The sequence below is a fragment of the Oncorhynchus mykiss genome, chromosome 16 (assembly GCF_057628025.1).
Source record: "Oncorhynchus mykiss isolate SJ-2025 chromosome 16, ASM5762802v1, whole genome shotgun sequence".
Lineage (NCBI taxonomy): Eukaryota > Metazoa > Chordata > Actinopteri > Salmoniformes > Salmonidae > Oncorhynchus > Oncorhynchus mykiss.
The window spans coordinates 19,413,976-19,429,685 of NC_143037.1; the positions used below are offsets into that span (position 1 = coordinate 19,413,976).

The 15,710-nt window shown below is 43.2% G+C and overlaps 1 protein-coding gene across 4 annotated transcripts in view; it reads right to left on the reverse strand.

Moving 5' to 3' along the window:
- Nucleotides 1-1,303: 1,303 nt before the first annotated feature.
- mpp2b (MAGUK p55 scaffold protein 2b) overlaps nt 1,304-15,710 on the reverse strand; it is a 53,633-nt gene continuing 39,226 nt past the window's right edge. For 2 of the 4 annotated variants that reach the window (XM_021565086.3, XM_090202149.1), the window contains 10 exons: nt 11,878-12,030; nt 11,378-11,533; nt 10,894-11,121; nt 8,946-9,077; nt 8,719-8,821; nt 5,690-5,758; nt 5,314-5,475; nt 4,280-4,482; nt 3,751-3,879; nt 1,304-3,342 (listed from right to left, as the gene is read on the reverse strand). In XM_021565086.3, coding sequence (XP_021420761.1) covers nt 3,166-3,342; nt 3,751-3,879; nt 4,280-4,482; nt 5,314-5,475; nt 5,690-5,758; nt 8,719-8,821; nt 8,946-9,077; nt 10,894-11,121; nt 11,378-11,533; nt 11,878-12,030 — 1,512 coding nt within the window. In that variant the 3' untranslated portion in view covers nt 1,304-3,165. Of the gene's footprint in view, nt 3,343-3,750; nt 3,880-4,279; nt 4,483-5,313; nt 5,476-5,689; nt 5,759-8,718; nt 8,822-8,945; nt 9,078-10,893; nt 11,122-11,377; nt 11,534-11,877; nt 12,055-15,710 lie in introns of all 4 variants that reach the window. The other 2 variants (XM_021565085.3, XM_021565087.3) reach the window with 1 other exon arrangement.

Below are 15,710 nucleotides of genomic sequence, written 5' to 3' on the forward strand. Positions count from 1 at the left end.
CAGGCCTACCGCTGTCGTGTTGTCATCAAACTTAATGACGGTGTTGGAGTCGTGCGTGGCCACACAGTCATGGGTGAACGGGGAGTACAGGAGGGGACCCCGTGTTGAGGGATGATGTGGCGGTTGTGTTGTTGCCTACCCTCACCACCTAGGGGTAGCCTGTCAGAAAGTCCAGGATTGAGTTGCAGAGGAAGGTGTTCAGTCTCAGGGTTCTGAGCTTAGTGATGAGCTTGGTGGGCACTATGGTGTTGAACCCTGAACTGTAGTCAATGAACAGCATTGTCATGTAGGTGTTCCTCTTGTCCAGGTGGGAGAGGACAGTGTGGAGTGCAATAGAGATTTCTTCATCTGTGGGTCTGTTGGGGCGGTAACTCTACCTACATGTACATATTACCTCAATTACCCTGACTAACCGGTGCCCCCGCACATTAACTCTGTACCGGTACCCCCTGTATATAGCCTCGCTTGTTATTTTATTGCTGCTATTTATTTATTCATTACTTTTTGTTTATTTGTATTTTTTTAGGTATCTATTTTTTTACTTTACACTTTTATTTTAAAAAAATCTTAAAACGTATTAAAGCATTGTTGGCTAAGGGCTTGTAAGTAAGCATTTCTTTCACCTGTTACTGACGCCACCTAGAGATGGAGTGTGGATGTGTTGTGCATCCCAAACCAGCCCCTCGCCCCGACCTACTCGCTCGGTGTACCTTCTTCACTGAAGAAACTCAAAGGGTGACTTCCAGAGTGGCAAGCGAATCAAATACAGCCATCAACTTTGGGACACACTGGTGACTTGAATGATGTAATTCATGTTCCATATTTAAATAATAAAACAAGTATGAAATTCAAACGAACATATCCCCCCCCTGTCCTTTTACAAGATGTGAACCTCAGTAACAGTTAAACGTTTAATTTGGGTGGACTTTCATTTGTTACATGTGTCAAGCCTCGAAATCAGACACAAACAAATGCACGTGACATGTTGCATGAAATTGCGCAAATTCCAAACACATTGCAGTGCATGTCGGGATAGCACTTCGCCTGGAGCCTCCAGCCTTGCTGGCTCGGTCGAAGTGGCTATCGGAGGTTCGAATTAGCACCGACACCCTCAGCTTTGGGACACTTGTTTATATGGCAGAGGTGTGCGTGAGCGCCCAAATGGTGCGCAGAGGGGCTGATTTGGGATTCAGCCTACCTGTGCACCTAACTACTAACTAAACTTAACTAACCTCCATTCGTAAGACAAGGAAAAACATTTAGAATTAAATCTACCTTAAGCCATGAGGACGAGGCAATGTTCTACAAGATATTTCATCTTTAATATTTTTCTATGAAATTCAGAATTACAATCTTGTGTAGCTGCCCCACTACCTCAACACAGTAGTGTAGTAATCCAGAGCACTAAAGTTTTCTTTATATATATAACCTTTGTTACAGTACAATATTTACGAAATTCTGAGATAAAATCACTGGAATTATACATATATATTTGTTTAATCATAGGGAAAGGGATAACATACAGTAATCATGCTGCAGCATGTGAAAAATAGATAACATTTCAACCTATAACTAGTGTACAGTAAGTATATCCTTGGCCTCTGTACCATGTTAAGGCAAAGTAAGCATGTTGGAAGCCACTTATTTTTTATATATATGCTACCTGTCAAAAGTTTGGACACACCTACTCATTCAAGGGGTTTTCTTTATTTGTACTATTTTCTACATTGTAGAATAAAAGTGAAGACTTCAAAACTATGAAATAACACACATGGAATCATATAGTAATCAAAATAGCGTTAAACATATCCAAATATATTTTAGATTCTTCAAAGTAGCTATTTTGGATAAACTATTTCATAATTTTGAAGTAGAAAATAATTATACAATGTAGAAAATAGTCAAAATAAAGAAAAACATTGAAATGAGTAGGTGTGTCCAAACTTTTGACTGGTACTATATATATATATATATATATCCTGTATAATCAACATTGAAAATAAACTAAATATGTCCATCAAAACAAACATTCTACTCAGAAAGAGTCAGACACTATAAGTGACAGACACTACAGTCCACATGAAGTAAAACGAACAAGTGTGCAGAGAAATCAAACAATTACACCGTTTCAATTAAACATTGTTTCAATCATCTAAAACATTTCTTAGGGGCCTATATTCACACTTAGCGATTGTGGTCACATCTGTGCTAAAAAGATCAACTGAATATTTCCAACATCTCGCACATTAAACTAATTTTTTTTAAAACACACATTTGATTTTTTTTAAAACATGGTAACAAAGAACAAAGAAATGTAAGATGAAAATAGAGCGTATTGACATGTATGCATTGTTGATTGCTGTGTGTTTGTCTTTGTGTGAGTGGGTATGCATTCATGTGTGAATTGGTGTATTCGTCTCAGATCATGTATTGCTATGCTATCTTTTTTTCAACAAAGAGAACATAAATAAGAATAAGTACAGTAACATCAGGACAACTGTCAAATATTTACAATCGTACGCTCATATGACAAAATACACCGAATTTCATATAAAGAATAGTGTGACAGTTGGTACCTTTGTATTCTAAATCAGCCACGAAACGAAACACTCAATGTAAACATTGCACTACATAGTTTTTGTAAGATTTGGGAAGGCTAAACATTGTCAGGGAACTCCTGGTAGTATAACAATATCCATTATACTCCACGACCGCCAGCACAGTATTTGCAAAATATATAAGCCTACTTCAACATATATAATATACTGCCACTCGTATCACTCACACACTACGCACTGTACCTCAAATCCCCTCTAAAGCCTCCTCAACAAATACCAATATATATTTGGTTATTTGTTTATTTTTTACATATTTTTTTAAACAAAAATTGCAGTTTGACATCATGTCTGCGGAGTATATAATTTGTGCAAAAGCCTACCATGAGGCAGACCCCTTGCACTGGAACATCGGGATTGGCCCCTTACAACAGACCTCCAACCAATAACGTCACAAGCTGTGGAGGGAAGCTCCACCCCTTTACAATTTACTCTCTCCTGATTGGTCCCTCTCTACCTGCGGCCTGTACCAACTCCTCAGGCCTTTGATGCTTATTTTGACCTCCTCATGATGACATCCTGACCTCTAGCTCTGACCTCTGACCGGCCTTTAGAAGACCCAGCTGACAGGAACCCACTGCTGCTCTGCGCCTAGTCTCTCCAGCGCCATCTTCAGGCCGCAGAAGGCCCCCTCCAGGCTGTCGTTGATGATGTTCAGGTCAAAGTAATGTCCGTAGGCCCGCTGGATCCTTTCGCTCTCATCCACTGTCCTCTTCAGCTCTGAGTCCTGCATGGGAGGAACAACAGGGTGATGATAGTGGTTATCATGGACAACTACGACTTGTTTGCATATGAACAATTGGGCCCATTCAAAAAGCATCTCAGAGTAGACATGCTGATCTAGGATCAGATCCTCCGTGTCCATCACAATCTTATTCATTGTGGTCTAAAAGGTCAAACTGATCCCATGGCATGACCGAGAAGGTAACAAGGGATGACGTAAACACTGAGATTGGTTGTACACGGTCAGAAATGAATTGCCGTGAATGGGCATATTAAAGATGATGAATTGCTAGGGTTAATGCATTATGAACATACCAGTCCTACATTTTACCATGTGTCTAACAACAATGTCTGCTAACAGTAACAGCACCAGTAAAGTAGCTGTGATACAACTATCCAGTCTGGGACTCACCGTTAACTGTTTGGTCATCACTCCGGCTTCTTTGGCAGACTTGTTCATGGCTTTGAGGACCTCGTAATCTGGAGCCTCAATAAACACCACGTAGGGAAGGAACTCTGACGTCCGCAGAACCTTAAGTGCCTGTAGCGTGGAATGAAATCGTTGAAAAGTGGCTGTAGCAATATATTATTATTAACCCCGCTAATGACGTAACGAGATACTGAAATTGGCCACGAATCACTTGAAAATGTGTCTCATTCCGTTTCATCTCTGTAATTCAAACTCTCGCTTTGGTTAAACAATAAGAAGATTATGTCATAACCCTATTACTTTACTATGTGCCGAAGTTTGGCATAGTGGTAATGTAGCCAACAATCTAAAAATAAAACAATACAATATGAATGGGGGGAACGAATTCAGTTCTCCTTTAAATGACAAAAAAAAAGGTCCAGATCAACCTCTTCCCTGGACATTGATACCCCAAAAAATGTATAGAGGATGATATCTGAATGAATATAGATGCCCAGATGCTATAGTCTACCTGTGGGTTGACATCCAGGATGCAGATCTTGCCAGAGTCCACCACCTCGTGGATGGAGTTGATCTTGGTGCCATAGAGGTTCCCGTCGTACTCGCCGTGCTCCAGGAAGCGCCCGTTCTTAATGTCCAAATCCATCTCACTGCGAGTCATGAACGAGTACATCTGTGCATCCTTTTCATCCACCTTGGGTTTCCTTGAGGTAACTGTTGATCAGTGGTGGAAAAAGTACCCCATTTTCATACTTGAGTAAAAGTAAAGATACCTTAATAGAAAAAGTAAAAGTGAGTCTCCCAGTAAAATTCTACTTGAGTAAAAGCCTAAAAGTATTTGGTTTTACATGTACTTAAGTATCAAAAGTAAATGTAATTGCTAAAATATACTTAATTATCAAAAGTAAAAGTACGAATAACAAAACACATCCTTATATTAAGCAAACCAGACGGCACAATTTTCTTATTTTTAAAATTGAAGGATAGCCAGGGATACACTGGCTATTGTTTACAACACTCAGACATCATTTACAAAAAAAGCATTTGTGTTTAGTGAGTCTGCCAGATCAGAGGCTGTAGGGATGACCAGGAATGTTCTCTTGACAATTTTTCCGTCCTGCTAAGCATTCAAAATGTTAAGAGTACTTTTGGGTGTCAGGGAAAATGTATGGAGTAAAAAGTACATTATTTTTCTTTAGGAATGTAGTGAAGTAAAAGTTGTTAAAAATATAGTAGTAAAGTAAAGTACAGATACCCCCCAAAAATACTTAAATAGTTTACACCACTGCTGGTGATGAATACAGATTGATGGTTGTTGTTGTCATGTACATTAAGGTATAGCAACTGACAAATATAGTGCTGAACGCACACAGAATCACAAAACGTAGTCTTTGTAACTCATACAAAGTAAAGGTATTTTGTATTTTTTAATTGTTTATGTTTTTTGTATACTTTTCTAATGTGGCATTGTTTACAGAATACCAGAGTACATCAAAGTGTCAGTGTTTCGTAGCTCTGTCAGTGTTGAATGTTAGTACTACTCACAGGGGATGGTGGTCCCATAGCGCAGGGGGTCTGACACCAACAGTTTGTTCTTCAGACTACGGCGGCCCACTCCCTGTGCTCCAATCAGAACCAACGTCTTCCGACGGAACGGGGAAACCTTGGCCACCTCCTCGTAGATCCTCAGCTCATGCCGATCAAACTCTGAACAGTCAAAATATTCATATCAGATATCCGCATTACTGACGGTATTGCTTTACCTAGTCGAATTCATGCTGCACCTACTCAATCTAGCATAATGCATTGACAACAGTTTACACGTTTGTCTAATAATGTTTACAACAAGTAAAGACAACATTCGCCGCAGTTTCAAACATTGTTACGTTCACAAATGGTCATGTTGGTACAAAAAACGCACCTGCATTTTTGGTCGTTAGATACATCATCTTTTTCTTCTTCTTCCCGCCCATTCCAGAACAAAGAGGACCTGTGAAAAGCAACACACAAAATGTTCGGTCTTTATTCAGTACTTCTCAGCCCACTTCAATTGAATCTTTATCAATTTAATGAACAGCGCCTGCCAGTCAGGGTCTGTTGCCTTTTACAGTGTTGCTGTTCTGAATCGTAAATCAGGTCTGCTGGGGGTGCAATAGGTAGCATGTACCACTAGAGGGCATTATGCCTCTGCATTACAGTAAGGATGACACTCCATTTTATTGCAACAGTACAACTGGGAATCACTGTTACTGCCCAGTCGTCTCCTCCGTATTGGCCGGCAGGTGGATTTTGAGGACGTTTGTTTGAAGCGGGGACAACAATGGGTATGACATAACCTTTTGATGTTTGTTTTATGAAAATAAATACGACTTTGATATCGACACAGTGGATCAATATGTTGATGGGATGCATTAAAAGAGCTGGCCATTTGACAATGATCACTTCTGATTTTTAAATATGTCTCAATCACATTAAAATCCTAAACTGCATGCTGGTTCCAATGGCTTAGTCGGTAGCACCATGGCAACGCCCCTGTTGTGTGTTTGATTCATACATTCAATACAAGTAGCTTGGGTTAGGCATTTTATATACACTGCTCTAAAAAATTAAGGGAACACTAAAATAACACATCCTAGATCTGAATGAATGAAATATTCTTATTAAATACTTTTTTCTTTACATGGTTGAATGTGCTGACAACAAAATCACACAAAAATGATCAATGGAAATCAAATGTATCAACCCATGGAGGTCTGGATTTGGAGTCACACTCAAAATTAAAGTGGAAAACCACACTACAGGCTGATCCAACTTTGATGTAATGTCCTTAAAACAAGTCAAAATGAGGCTCAGTAGTGTGTGTGGCTTCCACGTGCCTGTATGACTTCCCTACAACGCCTGGGCATGCTCCTTATGAGGTGGCGGATGGTCTCCTGAGGGATATCCTCTCAGACCTAACTCCTGGACAGTCTGTGGTGCAACGTGGCGTTGGTGGATGGAGCGAGACATGATGTCCCAGATGTGCTCAATTGGATTCAGGTCTGGGGAACGGGTGGGCCAGTCCATAGCATCAATGCCTTCCTCTCATGCCACATGAGGTCTAGCATTGTCTTGCATTAGGAGGAACCCAGGGCCAACCCCACCATCATATGGTCTCACAAGGGGTCTGAGGATCTCATCTCGGTACCTAATGGCAGTCAGGCTACCTCTGGCGAGCACATGGAGGGCTGTGCGGCCCCCCCAAAGAAATGCCACCCCACACCATGACTGACCCACCGCCAAATCATGCTAGAGGATGTTGCAGGCAGCAGAACGTTCTCCACGGCGTCTCCAGACTGTCACGTCTGTCACATGTGCTCAGTGTGAACCTGCTTTCATCTGTGAAGAGCACAGGGCGCCAGTGGCGAATTTGCCAATCTTGGTGTTCTCTGGCAAATGCCAAACGTCCTGCACGGTGTTGGGCTGTAAGCACAGCCCCCACCTGTGGACGTCGGGCCATCATACCACCCTCATGGAGTCTGTTTCTGACCGTTTGAGCAGACACATGCACATTTGTGGCCTGCTGGAGGTCATTTTGCAGGGCTCTGGCAGTGCTCCTCCTTGCACAAAGGCGGAGGTAGCGGTCCTGCTGCTGGGTTGTTGCCCTCCTACGGCCTCCTCCACGTCTCCTGATGTACTGGCCTGTCTCCTGGTAGCGCCTCCATGCTCTGGACACTTCGCTGACAGACATAGCAAACCTTCTTGCCACAGCTCGCATTGATGTTCCATCCTGGATGAGCTGCACTACCTGAGCCACTTGTGTGGGTTGTAGACTCCGTCTCATGCTACCACTAGAGTGAAAGCACCGCCAGCATTCAAAAGTGACCAAAACATCAGCCAGGAAGCATAGGAACTGAGAAGTGGTCTGTGGTTACCACCTGCATAACCACTCCTTTATTGGGGGTGTCTTGCTAATTGCCTATAATTTCCACCTGTTGTCTATTCCATTTGCACAACAGCATGTGACATTTATTGTCAATCAGTGTTGCTTCCTAAGTGGACAGTTTGATTTCACAGAAGTGTGATTGACTTGGAGTTACATTGTTTTGTTTAAGTGTTCCCTTTATTTTTTTGAGCAGTGTATAATTATATCATATACCGCATGAATACACCCCACAAGTGTCTACAACAGACCCAAGACGAGTCTTAGCGCCTTAGCAGACTGGCACTTCCTTCAACTGAAGTTACATTTAAGTAGATTCTCTTATCCAGAGTGACTTGCATACATGTTCATACTTTATTGTACTGGTCCCCCTGTGGGAATTGAACCCACGACCCTGGTGTTGCAAGCACCATGCGCTACCAACTGAGTCACAAGTGAAGAGAAGGGAAGCAGCTGCAGGCAAGGCTGCAGGCTGACTCACCACCCACCACGTGTACTGGTGTGCTACAGACAGACAGAGGACACTACAGTATGAACGTGACCTGGCCCCTCTGTTTAGAATGAGCTTAACGAGGAACAGATTGAATCAGCCCGCCTGTCTGAGTCATTCCTCTCTAAGCCTGCTGCTTATTTGCTAGTCCCTCTTCACTGATGAAACAACCGTCTTGAAGGTTGACTGGGGGACAAGCAGAGGCCTAAAGCGCACAGCGCAAAACACCCAGAGCAACAAATCTTCCTTTAGTCTACATTTATGCTTCATGGTTTTTTTTCCCGTTTTTTTTTTCGTCTTGTGGACCATATTGTTGCGCATTCAGACAATAATAAAGTATCATCGCACCTTATCTCTGTTTGAGTTCTTCAGCGTCTTGTGTTATTTCCACGGCAGATGTCAGAGGAGTAAACGTGTTCAACTTGTGCATTCAGAGCGTTATCTTTGGCGTGTAGAAGATGTCAAGCTACTTTGTGTCTTCCAGCCCGTATGGGTTATAATACGGTATAAGGAATGACGCATATATAATATACAGCACCTGCTGTAACCAGCTCCAGATCTCTCTTGACAAAAGCCTTCCTCTTCTCCTCCAGGAGCTGGCTGGGGATGAGGCCTGCACTGCCCCCCTCCAGGTGACATGCCTGTGATGAAAAGAAATGCATAAAGCTGTCCTGTCACCATTTTAAACAACAACACAATGTAAACTATTCGGGATAAACGGGATAAAGTGAACGAATTAAGAGTGTCCATTCAGAAGTGACTGACCTGCCACCAGTTGAGGTCCTCCTGATTGAAGATCTGCAGGATGTCTCCACTGCTGAAGCCCAGGCCTGCCTCCTTACAGGGGATTAGGTTGTCATGGGATGGGTCATAGTCAAAGTGACACTTCACATAGGCCTGAGGAAGATGGAGAGGGCACTGGGTAAAATATGTTGTCTACTTACTTCGGTCACCTCAGCATACACCCGCACACAGTACAGAGAGGCGGTTATTGTTGATACTGTGTAATACACGGAGTTGAACATCTTTTTACTGGACTGGATTTATTTTGCACTTAAGGGGAATGTATCATCTACTATCAACATGTACTGTAGCACCCACCTGCACATAGATCCTTATATGGAATGGAATTGTGTTTTGACGAACAGTTTTTCTCATGATTGGCAATGTGCTGTGATGATGGAGCAGTTTTCCGATGCAAGGGAAATGTCTATACAGACAACAGCGTCTAATCTGTCATCTCTCTCCCTCTCAGAGATAACATTCTGCAGCAGCTCTCTGCTCGGACAGCTTGAAGTCGCCTCCGGCAATCAAAACACTTCCAAATGAACCCGCGTTGGTCGTCATGAAGAAATTCAAGGGAGTAACCACTCAAAATTTGTTGTCCGAACCTTTTGAAATACGCCCCAACATATTTCAAACGAATAGCCCAGACCTGATGTTATCCAGTCGGCCATGAGGGGCCGATTCAAAGGCACTCTTTCAAACGGGCGTCTGGCCCAGGGCCTCAGTCCAGCTCATATTGGGCCTTGGCTGGTCAGTGGAATGGGATAGACAGTACAGAGCTGTGGGTTATTGGCATGACATGAATTACTGTTATTTGAGACAGGTGTCCTGTCCTGTGAGCTTTTCCTTCTTCGCTTTCATTTGGGCCATTCTGTCGCTGAGTACACTCAGTCTATAACACTCTTTGGCTCCTTTGAGACCCCTGTGACCAAACACTCACAGAGCTAAGGACACTATACCAACAACAAATTCAAAGGCTGGGCCTATAAATGGAAAGGGGTTGTTTAAAATAAGTAATAGTAACCAGTAATGTGTTTTGTGTGTATTCATTCAGGGTGCATACTAAGGGGAACAATCCACTATTTTGAATAACTTACTTACTGCAAAAGTTTAAACTCTTGCAAATGGTGTGAAACTCTTAAACACTCTTATATACAATGTTTTGAGCTGAAATACGGAGGATGTGGCTGGAAATCATACATCGCTAACATTTTCTTTCTAGTTGAAACAGATCTACTGTACAGATCAGTTGTTTTCCCCCAGGTTGTTTTTGGTTTGCTCTAAATCCTACTCACTCCAGTAGCTAATTCATTATTCATGAGAGAAAATCATTTAGTAGGATTATATGGGGTCAATTTCACGCCATATGTATTGAATTCAAAATCAAATCAATCGTGAACATGAAAAATAAAGTGGAGAATGTAAACATATTTTCCAGGGCGGGTGAAATAATGTATGTTGAAATCAAAAACCAAACAATTGAAAGCATAATATATAGAATTGTAAACAAAAATAAGATATCAAAAGCAAAACCGCAAAACTTAGCAAATCATTTTAAAGCGAGAGCAAAACTCTATGACAAATTATTTTAAAAAAAATATTTGAAAACTAATGCAAAAATCTTTTCTGTTAAACTTTCCCAGCAACCAATCCTTTTGAATTGCATATATATCTGAAAAGATTTGATAGGTATAAGAAATATGGTAATAGCTCTAACTGTACTCCGACAGACTAAGTGGATCTTTTGGGGCATATTGGATACACCTATCCAATGCTTTCAGATCTAATGAAGTCAAAAAACGGATATGGGCTACGGTTCCAATTAGAATGAATCATAGGACCCTAGGAATTTCAGCAGCTGTTGCTGAGGTCATATGGGTCAATGTATGGGGTACACCGAGGGATCAAGGGCCAGGGCTCAACTCACCTGGCGTGGGGTGTGAGGCTCCTGGTAGCTGGGGAGGATCTTGAGCACCACGCTGCCGCTGGCCTCCTTTAGCATCTGCTGGAGCACCTTGGGGTCATTGCCCACCTCTTTTGCATTCACCTCCTTGATAATGTCACCCACGTAGAGGAGGCCCTGCTGGTCGATCATCCCGCCATGAAGGATGCGGGCGATCACCAGCTCTCCACTCTCCACCCGAAATGTCACACCCTACAAAGACAAAGATGTAGCCCTTTATTTTACCATTGGTTTTTATCTACCTGAGCCGAGTCAAAGAAGACGAAAACATCCAGGACCATGACTAGAAGTACTAACAAAGGTTTAACAAGGACCACCATTTTGTTTTTCAGTTTCATAAAGAACCACACGACAACTCAACACACATTTGCACATGTAAACCACTGTAAAGCCATTTCAAAATGGCTGCCATGGTGTCCAGCATTTCTTGTCCATCACTGAGTCTTACCAGGTGCTCTCCAGACACCTTGCGGATGCCCACCATCCTGACTGCATCTGGGGGCACAGGCTGGTTGTTGAAGGCAGCGTCCATGAAGGAACAGGGGCTGGGAGGAGGAGTCTCAAAGGTCTTGGAGGCCACCGAATCATGGGTTTCCATGAGAGACTGGACCAATAGGGACAGAGGATCAAGATGTGGATGATTGCATGGCACATACTGTACGATAGAATTGTTAGAGTAAGACAGTAATATTCACAACTGATCTTAAGAAGACTGCATTGGATACATTAAGCAAATTAGCATGGCACCCATGGTAGCAACACCAGTTAGGACAGTTTCCCTTCAGTAAGGGATTTCTTTGAGAATGGAGTAGAAGTCGCAGAGTTGGAGTGCTGATCTAGGATCAGTTTAGCCTTTTAGATCATGATGAATAAGATTGCATGGACAGATTGCGTGATCCTAGATCAGCTATGATATCGAGCATAAACGAAACCGTTGAGTGTGTAGACCTGGAAGTGTGGCTCCTTCAGTATGCACGCCAGTTCGTCTGCGGCCTTGCTCCTGTGCGTGAGGGGAGTGAGCTCCTTCAGGATGTCCTGCACGAGCTCCATGTTGTTGTCACTCACCGCCTCCAGCCTGGACTCCTCCAGGTTCTCATGGGCCTGCGGGTAGCAGGGAGACGGGAACTGAAGGTCAAAAAGTTATTGTTAATAACTAGCAATCTTTGTTGGTCATTTTAGCCCATTGCAGTAATTATTTCTACGTACTATTTAGCAGACACGTTTATCCAAAGCAACTTTCAGTGCAGTGAGTACATACATTGTGAGTACATACATTTTAGTATTCCAACCCACGACCCTGGCATTCCTAGCGCCATGCTCCTACCAACTGAGCCACACAGGACCAATAGTACCAAATTAGAGCAAATATATGGCAAATCTCGCGACGCACTTAGGCCGAACAAAGAGTCACAGAGTATTTACTATGAACTCAGTTACTTTCTAGCAATAAAGTCACTGTCCTGTAAAACCACAGAAAACATCTAAAGAAACACAGTGCAACTCCCATGCAGCAACAAACACACTTCGAGTCACGACTTCACCGAAAAATATGTGTCTGCCCTAAAACAATCAGATACACTGTGTGTTTTCTCTCTGTGCTGTGGAGCATCAATATTTTAGTTTATATGAATATTTCACTTCGTCTTTTGCACTGAGGGCACTGGGCCTACTTTACTGAACATGTCCTCACCTTTTAACACGACTGGCCTCTGGCCCACCACCCATGTGGGACTTATGAACTAAATCATAATGTGCTCGCTCCTGCCCCTCAATCTCCAAGTGTTTATTTCCCATTAACAGAAAACCCTCTAATTCATTTAGAAGTTTGAAATGCTGCATAGTGCTTAATTAAATGGTTCCACTTTATATCAACTTATGCTGGCTTCAACCTTTATACGGTACATACAGTGTAATTACAATGTTGAGGCAGTGTTACAGTGTTGAGGCAATGTTACAGTGCTGAGGCAGTGTTACAGTGTTGAGGCAGTGTTACAGTGTTGAGGCAGTGTTACAGTGTTGAGGCAGTGTTACAGTGTTGAGGCAATGTTACAGTGCTGAGGCAGTGTTACAGTGTTGAGGCAATGTTACAGTGTTGAGGCAGTGTTACAGTGTTGAGGCAGTGTTACAGTGTTGAGGCAATGTTACAGTGTTGAGGCAGTGTTACAGTGTTGAGGCAATGTTACAGTGTTGAGGCAGTGTTACAGTGTTGAGGCAGTGTTACAGTGTTGAGGCAATGTTACAGTGTTGAGGCAGTATTACAGTGTTGAGGCAGTGTTACAGTGTTGAGGCAGTGTTACAGTGTTGAGGCAATGTTACAGTGTTGAGGCAGTGTTACAGTGCTGAGGCAGTGTTACAGTGTTGAGGCAGTGTTACAGTGTTGAGGCAGTGTTACAGTGTTGAGGCAGTGTTACAGTGTTGAGGCAGTGTTACAGTGTTGAGGCAGTGTTACAGTGCTGAGGCAGTGTTACAGTGTTGAGGCAGTGTTACAGTGTTGAGGCAGTGTTACAGTGTTGAGGCAGTGTTACAGTGTTGAGGCAGTGTTACAGTGCTGAGGCAGTGTTACAGTGTTGAGGCAGTGTTACAGTGCTGAGGCAGTGTTACAGTGTTGAGGCAGTGTTACAGTGTTGAGGCAGTGTTACAGTGCTGAGGCAGTGTTACAGTGTTGAGGCAATGTTACAGTGCTGAGGCAGTGTTACAGTGTTGAGGCAGTGTTACAGTGTTGAGGCAGTGTTACAGTGCTGAGGCAGTGTTACAGTGTTGAGGCAGTGTTACAGTGCTGAGGCAGTGTTACAGTGTTGAGGCAGTGTTACAGTGCTGAGGCAGTGTTACAGTGTTGAGGCAGTGTTACAGTGTTGAGGCAGTGTTACAGTGTTGATGCAGTGTTACAGTGTTGATGCAGTGTTACAGTGCTGAGGCAGTGTTACAGTGTTGAGGCAGTGTTACAGTGTTGAGGCAGTGTTACAGTGCTGAGGCAGTGTTACAGTGCTGAGGCAGTGTTACAGTGCTGAGGCAGTGTTACAGTGTTGAGGCAGTGTTACAGTGTTGAGGCAGTGTTACAGTGTTGAGGCAGTGTTACAGTGTTGAGGCAGTGTTACAGTGTTGAGGCAGTGTTACAGTGCTGAGGCAGTGTTACAGTGTTGAGGCAGTGTTACAGTGCTGAGGCAGTGTTACAGTGTTGAGGCAGTGTTACAGTGCTGAGGCAGTGTTACAGTGCTGAGGCAGTGTTACAGTGTTGAGGCAGTGTTACAGTGCTGAGGCAGTGTTACAGTGCTGAGGCAGTGTTACAGTGTTGAGGCAGTGTTACAGTTTTGAGGCAGTATTACAGTGTTGATGCAGTGTTACAGTGTTGAGGCAGTGTTACAGTGTTGAGGCAGTGTTACAGTGTTGAGGCAGTGTTACAGTGTTGAGGCAGTGTTACAGTGCTGAGGCAGTGTTACAGTGCTGAGGCAGTGTTACAGTGTTGAGGCAGTGTTACAGTTTTGAGGCAGTATTACAGTGTTGATGCAGTGTTACAGTGTTGAGGCAGTGTTACAGTGTTGAGGCAGTGTTACAGTGCTGAGGCAGTGTTACAGTGTTGAGGCAGTGTTACAGTGTTGAGGCAGTGTTACAGTGTTGAGGCAGTGTTACAGTGTTGAGGCAGTGTTACAGTGTTGATGCAGTGTTACAGTGTTGAGGCAGTGTTACAGTGCTGAGGCAGTGTTACAGTGCTGAAGCAGTGTTACAGTGCAGAGGCAGTTTACAGTGCTGAGGCAGTGTTACAGTGTTGAGGCAAGTACAGCGTAACTACAATGCTGATCCAAATTAGCACCAGAGAAATGAATAAGAACACTGAGAAAACAACTCAAAGAAGGATATCAATACATAGCAGTTAATCTGCTGCTGCACAGCCTATAAAAATAGATCAGATATCATTTAACATTCCACCGCCCTGCTACGTTACTCCCAAACAGACACAAATAACCATGTTGTTTTATGGGTAGATTTACAGAGACAGTCAATCCCACAGAGACATGGTCCCATGGGCCTGTTGTCTGGTCTGGCAGCTATGGCTGTTTGTTTACGTGACGGAAGGGAACGGGCCCCTGCTGTTGAACAGGATATGAGTACACACAAACACTTGCTCGGACGAGAGAAACACACACAGCCAGACAGACGGACGGACGGACAGACAGACAGATAGACAGACAGACAGACAGAAAAACAGACACACATACACACACACACACACACACACACACACACACACACACACACACACACACACACACACACACACACACACACACACACACACACACACACACACACACACACACACACACACACACACACTGTGTAGGACTCTTCTGCAGGAAGACTGGGTTTACTCAATGTGCTTTGGCAAGGGTCTGGCAACCTTGTGGAGCAAGCTGTCAGAAAGTGGTCCTTGGACAGCAGAACAACACAAATACTGCTGCTTAGATCAGGGGGTGGGGAGACAGACAGCCAGAAGGTTCAGCCCTCTTGGAATAGCTACCTTTAGTCTCTGCTGTTGTTGTCTGTCTTTATAAGGTCCTTCACAGGCACATTGAAAATATGGGAGGCTGAAGAATCCAAATAGAGCGAAAGGACTGCGTGTGCATATTAAGTCTTTGTCCCGTTTAAAATCAATTTTGTAGACCACCTAAATTGACAAGAATACTGTAGCTACCTTTAGTCTCTGTTGTTGTTGTCTGGCTTTGTAAGCTACTTGATATGCACATTTGAAATATTATATGGCAGCATTGACAAAAACAAACACG